Source organism: Callorhinus ursinus, unplaced genomic scaffold, assembly GCF_003265705.2.
Source record: "Callorhinus ursinus isolate GAN/ISIS: 27379988/994484 unplaced genomic scaffold, GSC_fseal_2.0 scaffold21, whole genome shotgun sequence".
Taxonomy (NCBI): Eukaryota; Metazoa; Chordata; class Mammalia; order Carnivora; family Otariidae; genus Callorhinus; species Callorhinus ursinus.
Genome location: NW_027397083.1, coordinates 16788922 through 16808101, shown reverse-complemented (window position 1 = coordinate 16808101; position 19180 = coordinate 16788922). Strand labels below are relative to the sequence as shown.

Genomic DNA, 19180 nt, shown 5'->3' with positions numbered 1-19180 from the left:
GAGAGGGAACACAAGCAGGGGGAGAGGGAAAGGGAGAAGCAGGCTTCCCGCTGAGCAGGGAGCCCGATGCGGGGCTCGATCCCAGGACCCTGAGATCATGACCTGAGCTGAAGGCAGATGCTTAACGACTGAGCCACCCAGGCGCCCCTGCCAAATGGAAATCTTAATCTCAATTGGTCTAACTTTACAGGGTTGTTGTAAAGCCCTAAAAGTAGCTCTTTGATAATACAATATCAGATAATACATTTTAGATATATATCAGATAATACATTTTAATTTTTTCTAATCAAATTTTGCACAGTACTTTTCACGCATCCTCACTATGCCCCACAACTTTGCGAGGCAGGTATAGTAATGATCCCCATTTATCAGAGGATGACTAGGGCTCAGAGAAGTGCTTGGCGCCGGCTTGCCTGATGCCCCCACCCCACCTGCCGCACCCCTCTGAAGGCATCCTGGCATCATTTGGCCTCCCAGCTCATCCTCTACCACTTAAAGAACAGTAGTCATAACGTAACAATAATACAGACAAGTCTGGAGGTGGAAGAGAACACGCTCCAGGAAGCAAGGTGACCTTCTCTGTCTCCAGAAAGTTCTAAGATGCAAGATGCCTGACACATCCTTTCCAGCTAAGAATAGTATGCCAAGATCGCAGGAGGAGCTCCACTTCTTGTTTTAGGGTCCTGATAGCTCAGCTTGCAAATCCTCGTGAGGGGAGAGAAGATGGGAAGGGTGATAGGGAAGACGGACTTTTGGAAAATCTCCAAGCTACGAAGAGGTTTCCTGAGTCCCGTGATAGGATCGGCGCACCATTTTAACTACATCCTGCCTTCTGCTGGCTGGGGTTCTTCGGGGGCCCGGTCAGTCAGCTTGGCTGGCACAACCTCTTCACTGGAAGTCAGTGACAGCATGACAGCAACTGCTGTCGGGGAGGAGACAGAATGTGAACCCGAGCTAAAAATACTGGGCCCGAGCATGCTCCAGCTCTGATCGCTTTGGGCAATCGGTCAACACCCAGCTTTCATCACAAAAACCCACAAAAAGAGGCAGCACTGGTCCAGGAATATATGGCCTCTGACAAATAAAGCATCTAATTATTAAGTAAGCACTGTAGGTGTCGACCATTTCATTCCCAGAGGAGATCAGATAAGCAGGTGGTTTGGCTCAAAGCAAACCACAGTGGTCACGTAGGCATTTCAGCTCCCCGTCTAACTCCGTCTGTTCGGAAGTGAACTCTGAAATCGCAGGCTGCCAAAATATATTCCAAAAGTCATGGTATCCTTTCTATTTTTTAAGTTAGATTTTTTTTTTAAGGCCCCTTGTTTCCTATGTAAGAAATGTTTGAAGTTGGAAGCAAGGGAGAGAGGAAAGAAACTTCTATAACTGGGATTAATGCAAGTTGGAGTAAAATAAAAGGAAGTCAGTCCTAGCAAAAAGAGGAACTTAAAAGGAAATTGGTAGTAGATCATATAGAGTTTGTTTTGGCCTGGACTGCAGTATTACTGAGTTCTTGACCTCCACACAAAAATAAAGGAGGGGGGAAAAAAGCCCTCAGCTATTATCTGGGCTGGGACTCCCCCACTCTTCAAATGCATGTGTAATTCAAGTACATTTTCATCTTTGAGTATGTTTACTATATTCAGCAGAACAAGGTAGAAAAGTTCATGTCACCACCGGCACAGAGCTGTTGAATCTGGTTGAGGTTGGGGTTACCTCTGCCAGATAGTGGTTGGCTGGCAAAGGAGCACTTTGGTGGACGTCAAGAGTTTCCCCCATGAGATCGAAGGAAAAAAAAAGAAAGAATGAGAAAAGAAAATGCCGACCAAGAAAAATGCAGATAGAGCTGGCACCTGTGATCAGAATTCATGATGGCCAACTTTTGCTTCAACAGCTCTGCCCCACACCAACAGAGAGGCCTCTGTGGGTTCCCCCCCACCTGATAACCAGGGCTCAGGCACCGAGGCTGCAGCCAGACCTTTTCCTGCGTTCTTCCCTCCAAGGCGCCATGGAGGCTGCCTGTTGAGAAATTTCTGCCCAGCAGGCCATGGTGAATAATTATTTTACAGTCAATCTCTTGGTATTGTTATTTCTCTCAAGCTCACCAGTTAACCAAAGAAAACCCCACTGGGGATTCAACTTCTATTAATAAACACTTGGTCAGCACAAAAGTTGCAGGAATATTTGAAACTAGATTTTTCCCCCTCCCTGGAGACAAGTCCATTTCAAGCCTTTGGTTGTGATAACACTGTCCACCCCTGGAAACCACTTCAGACTTTCTGCCTTTGTGCCTCCCGATGTGGGAAACAAATACCAGTATTGTCTTAAGGGAAACTTTACACCATGTAAAGTGTACGTAGATACACAAGTGGAAAAAGGCATTCTCAATTGTCATTTTATTTCCTTGGGCATGAGCTGTTCCTCTGATTCATGTCTAAGTGGAAGGCCAACCTCAATGGTAGATAATGTACTTCCCACTGACCTGGATTCCCCAGAAACTCTAGGGCTGCTATGGAAGTCTCTTTCATATGAAAAACCTCCACTGTCAACCAAAAAGCCTCCACTGTCAACCGCATCATTTGTGAATCATCAACATTCAATTAAGAATATTTGAATCAGCAGTTACTGCTTCCCAAGGTGGAGCAGTTTTACCTACTAGGGGGAGAAAGGAAGTAGACTCGTTTAAATTGGTAGCACATTTGCTAAAGAAGGATGCACAAACCTAATAAAAGAGCCTAAGAAGAAAAGGAAAGGACTACAATACCTAAAAAAAATAATAATAACGTGTGGGGCATATTTTTTAAACACAGGGCACAGAACTTTTCAAAGTAGCTGTGAATATCAACGCATGAACTGGGCAGAGTCAGGGATGGGGGCTCCGAGGAGGTCCGCAAGAAGAGAAGGCAAAGGGCTTTGTGAAAAAAGATTCAAAGGAAGTGAGCAGGGAAGACACCGCTAGCTGCCTGTTCTAGGTAGAAATCAGGACAAATCTGTGCCTAGTGAGAGTGGATTTACTACTCTCTCCCCTCAGGAGAGCGGGAGGTCCAACCTCCCTGGAACCTTGCCTCTGAGCACAATCATGGTGGCCCCAGAAGCAGTCGTTCTTCCTGGGTCTGGACGGATGGGAGAAAAGTCTTCAGGTGTCTGGACTCTACCCCCAGTAGTTCACACCCAGTGGTTAAGGCAAAGCTAGAGGAGTCTGAAGTCTGAAGGACAGACAGCTGTTTTGTGAGTGAGGGCTTCAGGAGAAAGCTCAAGTTGCTTCTGACAATACTCACCAGGAAGAATACTGCCCCAATCCATTAAGGGCTTTCTTGAAAGTTTTGGATAAAACTAATGGATAATGGGATTTCTTTCATAACTGGGAAATAAAGACCTTTCTCTAGTGAGACCCCAGACAGACGTCACCTTTGGAAAGAAAATGGCATTTCTTTATCAAGAGAGGGGGCAGGATGAAGTGGGTAAGAGGGATTCTGAAACCTCAAGACCTGAACTCAAACGCCAGCTCTGTCCCTTCCTGGGTCATACTGGGCAAAGTCACCTCCCAGGGCCTCCTCTGTAAAATGGAGATGATAATCTATTGCCTGCCTCCAAGAGTCATGTGGATTAAAGAAGTCAATACTTGTAAAGTGCCTAGAATGGTGTGCAGATGAAGTAAGTCTATATAAGCATTTGCTCTGCATATTTATCAGCAACAGTACTGGTACAGACTGTATAAGGGGAACATTCCAGGCGGGGGTGTGCTGAGGGGCCTGGAATCCCTTCATGATTCAGAGCACAAATGGGTTTTGAAGTCAGAGAGACTGAGGATCAAGTCCTGGTCTTGATTCTGACTTGCTGTGTGACTTAAGCAAGTTATTTCGACTCTCTGAAACTATTTCCTCTTCAGTAGAGTGGAGATTGGAGTACCTACTTCACAAAGTAATCAGAAGAATTAAATGAATGAACTGAGTGAAGTACTTAGCACCGTGTCCAGCACGTAGTCAGCATGCAATAAATCCTCATTGTTTACTCATGTTTCACCCAGCTATGATCACTGGATCCCCTAGGAGCTGAAATCTGGTTTCTGAAACCTCAGTGACCTTTAGACAAAACTCTATCCACCTTCAAAATGGAGGATGGCAGAGAGGATGGGGAAAACCATCTCCTATCACTTCCTATAAGTTGACTGGGGACATTTTCTATTCACTATTGTTCATATCTACACACAAATGTGCACAGCTGTAACTCCTCAGATCTGTTACCTGAGAGAGGAGAGAGAATCACTGGACAGTTCTCTCCTAACAAGGAGAGAATTTTGAGAATTTCCTCAAAGCAAATTCACATTGTGCACTGCTTATTTAATATCAGTATATGTACCATTACCTTTATTTCATGCTGGTTAGGAAGACTAAATTCAAGATTGAAGAGACAGAAGCTTTGGAAGGGCAGCAGGGAAGAGGCTGGGCAGGCTGCCCCAGGGGGTCAAGTGTAACAAGGCAAACGAAATAAATACAAGCAAGTCTTTCCCAGGAGGTCCCAATTTTAGACAGAAGGGAATGGAGCCAGGGACCAAAGAAGCACCACTGAATATCTAAAACCCAAATGTTAAGCCATTAAGTGATTAAAATTTAGTCTTGTTTCTTATGCTTTTTCAAACATTGCATTCATAAAAGCATTTCAATACCCTTTCAAACTTTTTTCATGAATAAGAAAGAAAGAAATGACATAACTGCAGTAATGTCAATGCATAGAACCAATTTTAAAACATCCCTATACCTGTTCATTCATCATTACTGCAGGGGAAGTACCTGACCTTTGAAAACTGATTAGAAATGTTATGAATTGAGGGTGAGTGGAATTTCAAAGACAGTACAAACTTCAAGGGAGCAAACTCTTTTCCTACAGGAGTCACAAATTCTTGCTTAGATGTTATTGCTTAGAAATTTTCTCTAACAGAAGAAAACGCTATTTTTGTGACAAATATAAAAATTGAGAAGCAAAAAAAAAGTTCCAATTATGTAGAAAGAAGAAGGGGATAAGCAAATATTTCCAAAAGATGAACATGACAAAATTGCTTTATGTAGTGGACAATCAGAAGCTGGATTAGAAATGTGAGAATTTTACCTATAAAATGCAATCCAAGTGACTTTTCCTACTTCCGTGGCAACCACAAATCCAGCCCTAGGGCAAAATCCACCACAGGGACTCAGTTTCAGAACTGCTGTTAAACCAGTGGCTGTGATCACTTTATCCCCACCCCCTCTTTCTAGGCTGCTCAGCCCCTCTGACGGCCCCTTCCTAGTGTGGCTTGAGGCTTGGGAGAGAGGAGAGTAAGAAATGTGTGTATCTGTGTCCGTTTTGAACTAGACTCCAATGCCTCCCAGATCCCAACCCCCAAGGAGATATCCCAGCACATCTAAACAGCACCCACTCCAGCGTCAAGGTGTTCCTTTCTACCTGGGGTAAGGCTCCAATCAGGACTAAAGAGGGAGGAGTGGGCCAAAGTCATCCCATGGGGAACCATCCCAACTACACCCCCAATGGCTACTCCAATAACAGCAATGGCATTCTGGCAATGGCAGGAAGAGTTCCCCAAGAATGGCAATGGTCCTGCCACCAGTTTTGCTGGGTGGGAGTGTTCACAACAGAGAATGGTTGTGGGTTCTGCACCCATTCCAGTGATGGGACCCACCAAGGGGAAGCCCAAAGACTGTGGGCTGGGGACAGGGCACTGGGACTGAGGTGCCAAAGAACAGAACTGGATTCTAGCTAGTGACAAAGAAAAGGAAGATGAGGAGGTGTGATCATTCTACCTCTCTCTCTCTCTCTCTGCAACCTTCATGCATTTCTTTGTTCCTTCTCGCTCAAAGAAAGAAAGGAAGGAAGGGGAAGGGAGAAGGAAGGGGAAGGGGAGAAGGGAAGGGAAGGAGAGTGACCTCGAATCCAAGATCCAATTAGATATGCCGGATTTTCCCATCAGAGGGAAAGGCTTCCGAACTCCGTGTGCCTCAGGCGTACAGAACTCGAAGGGGCTCGACCCTGTACTTCCCCCGGATAGGGAGAATCAGACCAGTCCCAGGCTCAATTTCATAAGCACACCGAGACTTTGGGATGCGCCGCCGCCCGCTGGGGAGCGAAGACTCCTTCCCCTCCTCCACCTGTGGGACTGGAGGTCCCCCAGGCGCGGCCATTGCCCCCACCCAATCTTCCAGGGCAGGCGCTTTTCCTTCCTTCATTACCTCACTACCTCCTTCCCTTGACGTCAGCCCCGGGTCCTCGAGCGGAGGGGGGAGGATGGAGATGAGTTTGGGGGCAGGCGGTATCAGGATCCCCGCAGCACCGGGGTGGAGGTTAGGGGCGGAATATGAGGTAATGCTCGCCCAATCCCCCGCCTCAAAGGCCGAGAGCCGCCACTTCCCTCCCCCCGCCCCACCTTCCAGCCCCGCGCGCGCCGGTGTGTGCACCAGTTACTAGGCAACCCTATCGGAGAAGCGGGATGCCGGCCAAGTTCACCCAAAGTTGAAGAATAAATTTGGGGGAGAGAAGGTTGAGGGTGGAGCGAGAGCCGGGAGAACACACAAGGGACAGGAAAAAAAGCTTGGAAGGAAAAGAAGCTGGTCTTCTGCCTCCCTGGAACGGGAAGGAGGGCCGACGCGGGCTGGAGCAGTGTCCCCGGGGGCCACCGCTGCGACCCGACCGCCGATCGGCCGGCAGTCCGGGTCCGGTCCCGCGGGGGGGCCCGGCGCTGGGAGCCACGCCCACCGAGCGCCGCCGCAGCCAAAGACTCTGGAGCACCTGGGTGGGGAGGAGGCTGTGGTCCGAGCGTACGCGCCCTCGAATTACTCCCAGAGAAGGCCGGCCCGTGCAGCCAGTGGGCGAGGAGGGGTCTGAGAAGCGAGAAGAACGGAGTGGGAGTGCACTCCATGTTTAATCTTTGGTCCCGAGAAACCTAAGGGCTCCTTAATGAGCCCTTACAAAAATAACTTCTCGAAGCGCCACTCTTCTTTAGCTCTAACAGTAACCAACCTCGTTTATATTAAAAACAAGAGCGCCAGGAGACGAGGAAACCTACTTCTTTCAAATCAGAGCCAGGAGATCTGCTTTAATTTGCTTTAAGTAGCTAAAGGCGTCCTTTGCCTCCGGACCCTACATGCCCGCGGTCCCGGCTGCCCGCGTCGGACGTTCCGGCTCCAGCCGGTTCGCGCGCCCCCTCCGGGGTCCCGGGAACCCAGACACCGTTCTGAGCGCCTTCCTACCTGCTGTAGGGCGTCCTCAGCAGCAGGGCCTGGCTGCCTGTGCAGCTGTCGGTAGGGGTGTGGCAGCCATAGACTGGGGGCGGCACAGAGTACTGCTGCTCGCCTGCGGAGAGCCGAGGAGAGCCCAGTGAGCGCGCCCCAAAGGCTGGGGCGGGGGGAGGGTGCGAGGACGCGGGCAGGGTCTGGGACAGAGAGCATCCCCAGCCAGGCTCGGAGGCTAAGCTGGGGGCAACGGGCCTGGATGTCGGGGCGTGCCGAGAGAAGGCGTCCAGATCCTAAGGAGCTAATCTACTTCTCACTTCACATTCCCTTAGCAGTCACTTCCTAGTACACCGAAAAGACCTTCGAGACGTTCGTAGACTCGCTTGAGTAGAGCTGTCCCCAGCATACTTGGGGTGGGGGCTAAACTCAATCTTTTAAATTAGGTGAGACTGTGCTGATTATTTTAACAATCCCTTCTTTCACAATTTGCGGTGGGTTGGAAATTCCGGGGACGGGGGGTTTGGCACGAAAGAAGGGGAGAAGGACCCCACATCATTCCCTCCTGCTTACCCAGAGAGCCCTGCTGGCCCATGGGGTCTTCGTGCTTGAAAGAGTGGTTGGGGAACTGCGCTGCGTGGTGCGAGGGCGTGTGACCGTAGCTGGGCGTCCCGTCGAAGGTGACTGTACTGTATCCTGCGAGCAGAGCGGAGAGAGAAGCACAACGTCAGCGGGGGTAGCCCGGTCGGGTGGGTCTACCAAACCAGAACCCGGGGCGAGGAGCACGCGGCCTCCTCACCCCCCGAACTCGAAACCCCAGCGGAGGATTATGCCACCCCACCGGCCTCCAGAACTTTCCAGGGGGGGAAGCCGGGCCCAACCCCAAAGGTGTGACCTCGGGGCCGGGGGGCCGCCCTTTCCCAAGGAAAACCTTGACCTCCCCGCCGGTTCCCGATTCATGTACGCCCCTCATCTCCCACGGTGTTTGCCGCTCCTGAACCGAACCTCAGGCAAGTGAAGTATGAAGACCGCCAACCGCTCGCCAGAGAAAGTTCTTCACCTCCGAAGAGAAACACCGTGGCTCTTGCTCAGGGGTTAGCGCGGGCGAGCGAAATGAATCTGTTCCGCTGACCCCGAGCTGACTCGGAGCCGTAAATCAGGGCACCGCGCACCAACTTTCATTAATTACTTGGAGGCCGTTAACCAGCATGGGCCTTAGATGGGGAGAGTAGTTACTGAGTAATGTTATCTGAGGCTGTGCGACCCTACACGACGACACCCAAGGCCCTCAGGAAAGCTGGTGAAAGTTAAAAGAAGGGGACCTTTCAGTTGGGCCCGCCGGCATCGGCCCGCAGCCCTCCTCCTTACCCTCTTGGACCCAACTCGCATCCAGTGCGTCCTTACTCTGACCACCACCGTGGGGTTCCTCGCGCCCCAGGTTGGGGAGCGTGCCTGTTTCAGAGTGTAGGTAACACCGTAGCTCCCTTTCCCTCCATGGCAGTGCACGGGTCCCCTGCCAGTTTCCCTACCGAGAAACCAACGGCAAGATGGACCGTGTTCTTCCCCAACTCTCCGAAGGCTGAGTAACAGAATGTGGTGTCTTGATTGAAAACCGTGGTCTCCTTCTGTGATTATTGTTATTAAATTGCTTTAAACATATACCCCACCAGCTTCTGGAAAACTGTTGCCACCTCTGGGGAAAAAGTATCCTCCAGCTACGATGAAGGTCAGTCCCGGGGCCCTGAAGGGAATGGTGGGATTCCCTCCTTTTATGCGCAGGCCCCAGCGCCTCCGGCCTGAGGTCCAGGCCAGGAGGCGAATGAAATCGGCTCGGACGCTCACAAAGGCTTCCCGCAGGGCCACGGTGCCGACCCATCCCCCACTCATTCTCCCAGCTCCCGCCCAGCCATTGCGCTGGATCTCCAAACTCCACTCAGTTTTTGGGAGTGGGCTGGGTCAAACACCCCCACTCTTGCCCCAGGCTTGACAGAGGCTCTGCAACAAGTGTCTGCAAAGACTTAGGATGGACAGAGGAAGGAGACCGTTACTCCATCTTTGAAACATACCCCCCCAAACAGAAACAAAAACGGAGCTTCTCCTGCCCGCTTCAGGCAGTGCGGTGTGTCGGAGTGGGAGAGAGGGTCGGGGCAGGTCGTAAATACCGGATCGTACCAGGCAGGCAAAATCTAACAGGTTGACAATTTAAAAAGCCACCAGCTTTTACAACTTGCATGATTCCAGAGTCCTACATTTCTCGCCTACTAAGTAGCTGTCAGGCGTCGGTGAGCAGCTTGAGCTTCCTTTTGGGAGCGAAGGCTCGGCCCTGTTTGAGGCCTACCTGTCAGCTTACAAACGAAATTTGGCTCTCAGTACCCAATTTTGCAGAGAGAAGGCCGAATTTTGAAAAGATATTTTTTAAATAGAGAGAAGAAATAGAAACCACAAAGAAATTGTCTCTAGACGAACCCTTCTCCATTCCTGAGCAGATGCGTAGGCAGTGGCCCAGAGCACGTGCTGTCCTTGGAGGCGGGCTCCGCAATTGTAGGGTTGCGGGCTGCAGCTCCCGAACCCGCCACGTAGCCTCCGCGCCCCGCGAGGCTCCCAAGGGCCCCTCCCGGGCAGGACACGCAGACCGGCGCGGGGGGGGGGGGCGCAGGGGCCAGCCTCCAACCCCTCCCTCACGACCGTCGGGAAGGGCCGTGTTGAAAGCGCCTGCGGAGGGGACAGAGGGCTCTTTTAATTAGAAGCTTATCGGACCCGGGACTGATTAGATCGCGCTGTGCTGCGGCCGCGAGCTGGGCCCCGCGCGGAGAGCGCGGGGGCGGGGGCCCAGGGAGGAACAGTTGCCGGCGAAAAGGGGCAGCGTGTTCAAAGGCTCCTTGTACAGGCCTTCGAGAGAGAGGCTCTAAGCGTCCGAAGTAGCACTTTTCCCACGGTTAGTCTCTGCCCGGGAAGGGAGTGCAACCTTGACCGCGCGGAGAGGCGAGACACGCTCTGCGCCTCCCTCCTCCGCGCGCGGCAGCGGAGGAACCCGGGAACCGCCTGGCCGGGCCTGGCCTCCCAAAAGCTGGGGGGTAGAGTGGACAGCAGGCTCAGTCAAAGAGGGGGGCAGAAGGCTGAAAATGATGACTCCATTGCTGTGGCAGAATAAGGAAAAATCTGTCCCCCAACGAAATACCCTCTCCAACGTGACCCAAAGGGGGGCGCCCTTCGCCCTTGGGTAGAGCCGGTCTCTATACCTGACCCTAGGGTGGCCTGGTGATGCCAAGGCCGCCTCCTGCCCTAGGATTCAGAGCGCCCTTGGGACTGGGGGAGTCAGAGGCTGACGAGCAATCTTTTTTTTCCCCTCCTTAAATCCCGCCTTAAGTCTGGGGCTACCCAAGTCCTCACCCCATTTCTGCCCTGACAAACCATCTAACCCTCACACACACACTACAGTCGGTTCAGTGCCCATCCAACAGGTCAAAGGAAATCTGTCTCAACAGAGGGGCCAAGATCCCTGGAAAAGGAGGTAGAAATAGCCTAGTATGGTCTGGGTTTGAGTCCCAGCTGTGCCACAGAGGGACCTGTTGCACACCTTATCTCTTAAAGCCTAGATTTTCTCATCCAGAAATAAGGAAATCCTCTAATGTCAGACTCCATAACTCCAATGTGCAAAGATGCACACTGCCTTAATGCTCAATCTCCAGTGCCTTGCACAGAGTAGATGCTCAATAAATGCTGAATTAATGTTTAGAAGATTAGGACACCACCTATACTGTTTAAGAAATGGGAAAGGGAGGGAGATGGCGTGATGCCTGGGGGTGCCAACTGTCCTCTCCTGTGGGCCAGGGTTAGGCTGCTTTGCCTAGGGACAGGGATTCAGAGTCTTGATTCCTCTCTGCTGGAGCTTGTCCTGGGTCTGCTGATGGCCATCCTCATACTCTGGGGAAGGAGCTGATGCCCTTGCTTCCCCCAACACAAGCCTCCTGCCAGACCTTACATTCCTGGGGGAGCCACAGGAACCCCAGAAATCAAGAGAATCAATCCAGAATCTCCAGGCCTCAGGGTTATCAAGGCCAGGGCTTAGGCTGGAGCAGCTTCTGACATCTCACCCCAGCTCCCCAGTAAGTCCCAACAGCGAGGCAAGCATGACCCACTCACATTTTCAATGCAAGAAAAACCTAAACCCATAGACGGGACCTGCCTTACAGGTTAGGGCATGCATCTGGGGCCGACTCTCCACTGGGCTTTTCCCCGGGGTTGGGAGGAGAACTCCTTCACCTGCTAGTCCTGGTCCCCAACTCCCAAGCCTTTTATCTCTGACAACCACCTTCATGCTGAACTGAGGGGACCCCAGGCACTAGATCTGCCTATAGAAGAGACCCAAACAAAGTAAATCCCCACAGAACCTAGATGGACTCAAATAAATGATAACAGCACAGTAGTATCTTGAGCCCCAGAAACAGACCAAATGGCTTCTCAGGCCCCTCCAAAGAGCACACATCCACACACAGATTCACTCACATCACACACCTGCCTGCCAGTCTTGCCCTTTCTGGTCCAGTCAATTTTAGGTGGTCTGCTGCCTTCTGAATTTAGAGCCCCAAGCCAGGGGAAAGTCGGGCTTCTGCTCCAGTGGCATAGAACTTCAAGCGGTGCCAGACCCCCAAGTTGCTCATCTCAGCTCTCCTCTTACAGACGGAGAAACTGAGACCTGGTGATTTGTAAAAGGTAACAACAGCCTGCTAATTAGAGGTGACACTATCAGAGAACGCAAGCCTCTGAATCGACACTGAGTTGTTCCGACATCCCTTGAGTGGGAAACACTAACTTCCATTTAGGAAACACCTAGAATGGAGGGACCCCGGGTGCTGCTTGAGGTTCCTCCACAGAACACGGATCTCGGATTCCCTAAACGAAGAGGGGAGGGTGGTTTCGATTTCACTGGGGCTTCTGGTGAGCCAGGTGCTCCAGGCTGGTTTCAGCTAGGGACCACCTGAAGATACTCGTTTAGAAGGTGTTGGCATCGACCATGGACCAGCAGCATTGAGCACTTCTGCGCCTTGGGAGCCCTGGCACCTCCTGCAAACGGCACATGCTCTGCTTCTCCCGCCCCAGCATCCCAGAAACATCCCAGTCCCTTAGGCCCGCATGAAATTTTGCTCCAGCAAAAGCATCCGCCATTGCGTTTGTAAGGCGTTTCCTAAAATACTGAATCAACCCGAATTGGTTTAGATTCTCAAAGAGCACAGAAGTCCAATTAGAGTAAAATTGGAAAACAAACTACAGGGGCCTGGCACGATTGGTTCGGCGCTAAGCCCTGATAAAGGTAAGTAGGTGTGCGGGAGCCGGAGCGGGAGAAGGACACTCCTGGCTGTGTCCCTCCATGTACACTGACTGAAGTAGGCAAACAAACTGTTCTTGTTCTAACCCGAACCGGCCAAAAACCTTTCCTCAGCTGAGCCCCGAGTTTGCAAAAACCTTTCCTCAGCGGAGCCCCGAGTTTAACGACAAGAAGGCACCAAGGCGCGCTGAAGGCAGGCCGATGCTTGGGCCTCGTTCCACGGCCTCTCGGAGGACCCGGTCCCACAGGGCTTGGAATGGGATGAACAGAGTTCTCTTCCAGCCCTGGAGCCCTCGCGGACGCCGCCTGAGCTGGAACCCAGGAGACATCCGCTATTATATATACTACCAGACGCGAACACCGACACGGTTCCAGGAAAGCCACTGTTTAGTTGCTAGCCCGTTCATTTACTCGTTCTTTGCTCATACTTCTCGGCGTCTAACGTGTGCCGTCACCGTAGTACAGGCTGGAGCGGCTCCTGACGTTTTGGCGCAGCGTAGGAACACGGGCTGCTCCCCCGTTGCTGGTCCCACAGTCTAAAAGCTAAAAAGGTCCAGTGCCTCCTAACAGTTCGGTGGGGCCTTGAGCTACAGAGCACCTTCCTGAGACAGAGCCAGACGCTGCACCGGTTCCCACTTCCCACTCCCACAGAGACTAGCAGTCCTGGAAGCTCCCGGGGTCCGAGGGGCCCCAGATGACCTCCCGGCTCATGCGAACCAGTCGGGCTCCCGGCTCTGCAGGATGTCAGGGGCCTCCGCCGGCACGTACTCCCTCTCCCGGGCCTCCTCTCCCCTAGCCGCTGCTTCCGCTACCCGCACACTCCTTGGGCGGGGGGGGAGGGGGGCGAGGGGGGCAGCCGGTTAAGAGCCGGGGTCAGGGAAGGGATAGGGCAGGGGAATGCGAGAGCGCGGCCGCAGCCCCGGCGCCACCCCGCGTGTAGGGGGCGCTCCCCCGGCCGGCTTACCCTGGTTGCGAATAGCGGGCTGGCTCTCGAGGCAGCTGGGCAGGTAGGGCGCGTTGGGGAACATCCTGGCCTGGCCGGAGGACGGCTGGCTGGGCGGAGGAGGGCCGAAGGGACCGTAGCGACAGGCTCCAGCTGTGCCGGTGAACTGGCCGGAGAAATGCACGGTGAAGGCGCTCAAGCACTGCTCCTCGTGCGGCTCCGCGCCGCCCCAGGTCGGCTCCTGTTTGATGAAGGAGTGAGGCGGCGGCGGCGGCGGGGGTGGTGGCGGAGCAGGCGGCGGCGCAGGACCGCCCAGCGAACCGTAAGCCGAGGCGCCCGGGGGTGCAAAATCCAGCACGGGCGCCCACTGCGCGGCGCCGCTCACGGGCAGGGCGCAGCCACCGCCGCCACCAAGCGAGGGTACCGCCGGCAGCAGCGCATTCAGGTCCCGCACGTCAGAGCCCATTTGCTGCGGCTCAGCCCCGGACGCCCCGCGGCTTCTTCGGCCTTGCAGACGCTCGGCGCTGGACTCGGCCGCACCTAATTTGGCCCAGAAGCCACCTGGGCCCCGGAGCCCTGGCTGCTCGGGCTGCTGAAGGCACCCAGACCCGGAGCGGAGCGAGTGAGAAGACGCCGGCTCCGGGGCACACGTGGAAGCCGGCTCCTGCGGCAAGAGGAAGTCCAGGATCGCGGCAAGGAGGCGGCGGGGCCCCGGCTCCTGGGCTGCCGTCCCGGCTCTGGGTGGGTGGGTGAGTGAATGAGTGGGAGGGCGGGTGGGAAGGGGGGAGCGGACAGACGGTCGGGTTGCGGAGAGCCCCCGGGTGTAGGCGCTGCCTTGAACTCCTTACCCCAGCTGCCTGGCTGCCCCCAGCTTCCCAAAGCTCAAATAAGAGGGGCCGGCGGCGGGGGAGGAGGAGGAGCCAGGAGCCTCGGCCGCTCCATTCACACCGCAGCCTAAGCCTAGCCAGGCGGCGCGCGCGGCTCGGAGGGGGCGCCCTCGCCGCGGGGGTAGGGGGGCGGGCCCGAGGGAGCGTACCTCTGGGAGACACCCTCCTCTCCTACCCGCCACGCGCTCTCAGCTGGTCTGCGGGACCCAGCCCACCCCCCACCTCCCCTTCTCGGCCTTCGCAAGTGTGGGCGCCCCTGGGCCCTGGCGAATCTCTCCAGGTGAGCAGCGAATGTCCCCACATCCCTGTGTGATGGGGGGGGGGCGGATGGGGTTGTTAAGCTGAGGGGGCGGGTTCAAGGGAGGGGCAGGTGAGCTCCACGAGGGCGGGAACTTCAGGAAAGCACTGAAAACTTTCCCGGGCTTCAAAGAGGAGAATTCCTTTGCTCTGAGCCCGAAAGTCCGGCTCTTGCTTCTAGAGCCGCCTGGCAGGACTGGTGGCCGTAATCTCAGGTTCACTGGGATGAGGGTGACACTTTATGGGTTCCAGGGGCAGACTCAGGGTGAACGTGGGTGACCTGGGGGGCGCGGTGCATCAGCTGTGATAAACGGCGTATTTCGATCGTCTGGTAGTTGGTTACTTGATGAGGTTTGTGTCCAAACGAGGGCAGTTGTCGCCTGCCTAAAAATTGGTGTCAGCCGCACTTAATCTCCTTTTCTAGCGAGGGATATTTAACTCTTCTTCGGTGAAGCCGGGAAAACAGCGGCTAATTTGGGAGGGAAGGAAACCTTTAGGGGAACACCCAGAGCCGGCACACATTCCAACCGGAGAATCCTGGAGCCCAGGTTGGAGGGTGAGAGGTGGGGAGGATTCGAAGTCCAAGCCCCCGGGGAGAAGTTTGGCTCCTGCAGCCAATCCCGCCGAGCTCGGCCTCGGACCCTCCGCTCATGGTCGAGAATACCGTTCTGGATAAGCAGTAACTGATAAGGGGACGAAAACCAGTTAGGGGGACCACGAAGGAAAGCCCTCCGTGGCCCACGGTCCAGGGCAGTGTTCGCTCCATTGGGAGCTCGGAGCGCCAGGCTTCGCCACATCGGACTCCTCTCTCTACCTAGTCATTCTTTGGGGGGCCGCACCTCAGGGCAGGTGTTTGAGGTTTTGTTTTGTGTTTTGGTTCTTCCACAGTAGTCAGGATTTAGGGCGATGCGGATCCTAGGCAAGGAGAAGCGCTGGGAACCCGGGTTCTAATGCGTTTCGGGGCGCGTGGAAACGCCCAGGAGAGCCAAGGGGGCAGCGGCGGGTAGTGGCCGATGGCCGCCAGGCCTCTTAGTCCAGGCTGGCCGCGGAAGGGCCCGCAGCTCTCCGCCAAGCCCTTGCGAAGCGACAACCATGGTAGTTGCAGTTGTACAAAGAAACGGAACGTTTGAAAAGCCTTGGCGTACTCTTCATTTTCTTGCGCTTTGGTTTTAGTTCATTTGCACTGAGTAAATGAAATAGACCCGAGTTCCGGCTGCGAACCCGAGTCGTTGGCGGGCTCAGAACATACACGCCAAATAAAATTCCCTCCTCTTGGGGTCGCTAGTCCTAGAGGCGCAGGAGACCGTGAGGGCAAAGGTCGGGAACACTCGCTACCCGCTCGTTCCCCCGGCCACCTACGAGATCCTGCACCGCTCTTTGCGCTACTTTGGTGCTTGGGTGTGCTTGTCTCCACTCAGAAGCTTTATCTTTTTTTTAAAGAAATGAAAAGGTTCTGGAGGCCAGCTCCTTCTCCCCCCGACACTCTGTGAGCTGCCCAATACGCTCCCACAAGTGCAGTCTGGAAACTCGGGGCTGGGCTGGAGAGCTGGGCAGGGGCACGCGCGTTGGGTCCTTTTGGTGCAGAAAGGCCGCGGGAGACGAAACTTCTCAGGCCAAGTTGCCCCTAGAACGCCGCAGACCCCTGTCTCACACCCACCACTTTTATTTCGACGTCGTAGGAGTTTTTCTTAACTAGGATTCACTCAAGCGCCACGAGGGATGGAAAGCCCTTTATGAAAAGTCAGGGATTTGTATTTGCCAACGAAAAGTTCGATATTGCTTCTCTTTTATCCTCCTTTGCAAAGTTTTTTTGGGGGGGTCTTTGGAGGGAGGGGACTTGAACGTGAGCTTTTGTGGTTTTGAATCCCAGATAGGGCAGAGGTGCTTAATTTTGCGCCTTTACGTTTAAAAAAAAAGTTTTTGTTAAGGGGCGGGGTGGGGTGGATTGAGAGGAAAGAGGGGCCGAGAAAATTTAAGACTCCTCTCCTCTCCGCCATTTGTTGCCTGAGAATCCTAGAGGGAGGAAAGAGCAGTAGTGCGATCCCCGCTTCAGCCCTGGGGTGCCTCCCCGCTCCGACTTCGTAGTCCGAAACGGTGGGAGGAGTTCCGTGCAACCCGCGGGGCCGGGAAGTGAGTGCGGCGCGTCCGCAGACTCTGGAAGTCGGAAGGCCGCAGCCCAGAGGTCCCCGAATGCCGCCACCCATCCCCATCCCTGGAAGCCCAGGAGCGCCTAGCCCAACGCTGGGAAACCGGCACACTGAGGTCCCCCTTCTTCCCTCGGGTAACGTTCTCTGCGGGAGCTCGGCGGTTACCCAGGCAGACGCGCCCGCTACCCTGGCCTCGGCGCCCTGAGCCTGCCAGGCGGAGGGACAGAAAATCGGGCGGGGAGGAAGTCTGCCCGCCTCGGCAGGTGGGCGCTCGCCTGCCCCTCCGCAGCTCCAGGCCCAAGGAAATGAGGGCGGCCGAGACCTGGCTGCCCCTTCTCTCATTCACCCTTCCACTGCCGTCAGCGCTGAGACTTGTGGCACAGAAGATGTAGTCTGAATCACCGTTTGGCAGAGATGGAAATTGAACTCCCCGTCTACAGAGAAGGAAACTGAGGCCCAGGCAGAGGGAAGAAAGGCAGCTGTAGAGTTCAGTGGTTAAGAGGATGGAATTGGTGGTCAGAGAACAGAATCTCGGGTCCACCAGGTAACAGCCGTGTAACCCTAGAGGACTTCCATAGCCTCTCTGAGCCTCAGTTTCCTTACTAATCAGACAGGATAATGCAATACTAGCGTCCACTTCATGGGGTCGTGGGGAGTAGACCGGAGGATAGTGTTGGTTTACGCATTCAATAAACGTCACAACTGTCACTATTATTAAGGATACATAGCAAAATAGTGGCAAAGCCAAGCTGAAACCTTGGTCTCTGAACGTCTAGCTCGGGGCTTTACCCCCACTACCCTTCTGCCGCTGTAGAGCTAATGGAATGGGGTGTAAAGAAAAGAGGGAGAGAGAGACGTTAAAAACCCATGTGGCTCTGATACATTGGTAAAAGGCATCCTGGTCTGGAAGGTGCTTAATTATTGCGAGATCAAAAAATCGCCGCTGAGTGGTAGAGGGTACTGAGGACCTCTAACCGCCACCCCCCCCCCCCGCCCCTTTGACCCGGGCGCTGTCAACTGCATTTGACCAAGAGCCGAGCCCGGCCCTGCAGCCGCGGCCCCAGGGAGCAGCGCGTACTCCCAGGCTGCGCTCCGGGCGTCACCCCGCGGCCGCCGACAACTGAATAAACACTCCGAAGCGCTGCGATCTGTCAAGGGCTGGGGCCGAAGACGCAGAAGAGGAGTGGCTCCACCGCCAGCCGCCCAGGAGGAACCGGCGCTCGATTAGCACCTCGTGCAGGGGCTAGAGCCCGGAGCTCCACGCGCAGGACCAGCAGCCTAATCAGGGCTCCTCCCCTCCCTGCCCATTCCAACTCTTGGGTATCTGTCTGCTTACCCGAGCCTCTGGGCAGGCGCTTAGGCCGGTTTCCAGGCCCGTACTGGCAATAGAAACTCCAGCTTCATTTCTTTAAATTAAAAAAAAAAAAAAAAGTACGGGAGGGACTTTTGTTAGAGCGTACCCCTGTTTTGTCCCCCTACCCTGGCTTCCTCTGCTCATTTGAAAAATAACTCGATCTTTTTGAACAACCTCTCATCTACAGTACAAACTCCGTTCTCTGGCCCAGTCTGGGGGTTCAGGACCGGTGAGCACCGCCGCCTGGGCGCTGCAAAATTTTCGCCTCTGCCCCAGCTTGCAGTGCCTGGAACCGCCAGAGTTTACCCGTCTGTTCTGATGCCACCTTGAGATGGTCCCCAAGCTCCCAGAGAGTCCCCGTTGAAAGAATTCCGCAGCGCTGCCTCTATTATTATACCGTAAATCTTTTTAAATTCTGGAACTAATTATATAGAGGATATGTCTCAATTTGTTCTGCATTAATGCCACAGTGGGGATGGAGGCCGGGCCGTGGCCAGAGCAGATACGTAGGCCCATGAAATTGATGAACTGAGAGTTGCTCCCAGTCCTAAGCGCACCATCTGGAATTCCAGTCTGAGGTTACAATTAGAACTCCTGACCCCAGATTCAACTTTGCAAACAACGGGAAAAAATGGGGAAAAGAAAAAAAAAACCAAGAGAAAAAAAAAAAAACCCAACTTATATTCTGCACCTGTAAAAAAAAAAAAAAGAATCCTCACACAATCTTAAAATCTTTCCATCTTAGAAGATTCTTTCCAAGTATTCTTTTGTGTTTCTTTAACCTATAAAAAAGATAACGGAATATATTTTATAGACTGGATTTTATCTTACCCCTTTCCCTCTCCCGACTGCACTGTTTAATAGTTGTCAGTTTTTTCTCAGTGTTTTTTTCTTAAGCATTGGATTATAATTCTATGGGACCAAAATATTCCTTAGTAAATTAGCTTGCTAAATATTCTGTCATTTTGCGATTCTGCTTTTGAGAAACCGCTTAATTTCAGAAATCTATCTG

General features: G+C 53.7%; 1 protein-coding gene and 1 long non-coding RNA gene across 12 annotated transcripts in view; one reads left to right on the top strand and one right to left on the bottom strand.

Annotated features, from left to right (window-relative positions):
* WT1 (WT1 transcription factor) overlaps positions 1-19180 on the bottom strand; it is a 97147-nt gene that overhangs the window by 32908 nt on the left and 45059 nt on the right. For 4 of the 11 annotated variants that reach the window (XM_025878788.2, XM_073904799.1, XM_025878789.2 and 1 more), the window contains exons 1-3: positions 13505-14325; positions 7788-7910; positions 7236-7338 (exon numbers count right to left, since the gene is read on the bottom strand). In XM_025878788.2, coding sequence (XP_025734573.1) covers positions 7236-7338; positions 7788-7910; positions 13505-13949 — 671 coding nt within the window. In that variant the 5' untranslated portion in view covers positions 13950-14325. The other 7 variants (XM_073904801.1, XM_073904802.1, XM_073904803.1 and 4 more) reach the window with 5 other exon arrangements.
* Positions 14395-19180, top strand: part of LOC141374729 (uncharacterized) — a 53625-nt gene continuing 48839 nt past the window's right edge. Inside the window, exon 1 of the long non-coding RNA XR_012381847.1 lies at positions 14395-14650. This is a non-coding gene — a long non-coding RNA (uncharacterized lncRNA). The remainder of the gene's footprint in view (positions 14651-19180) is intronic.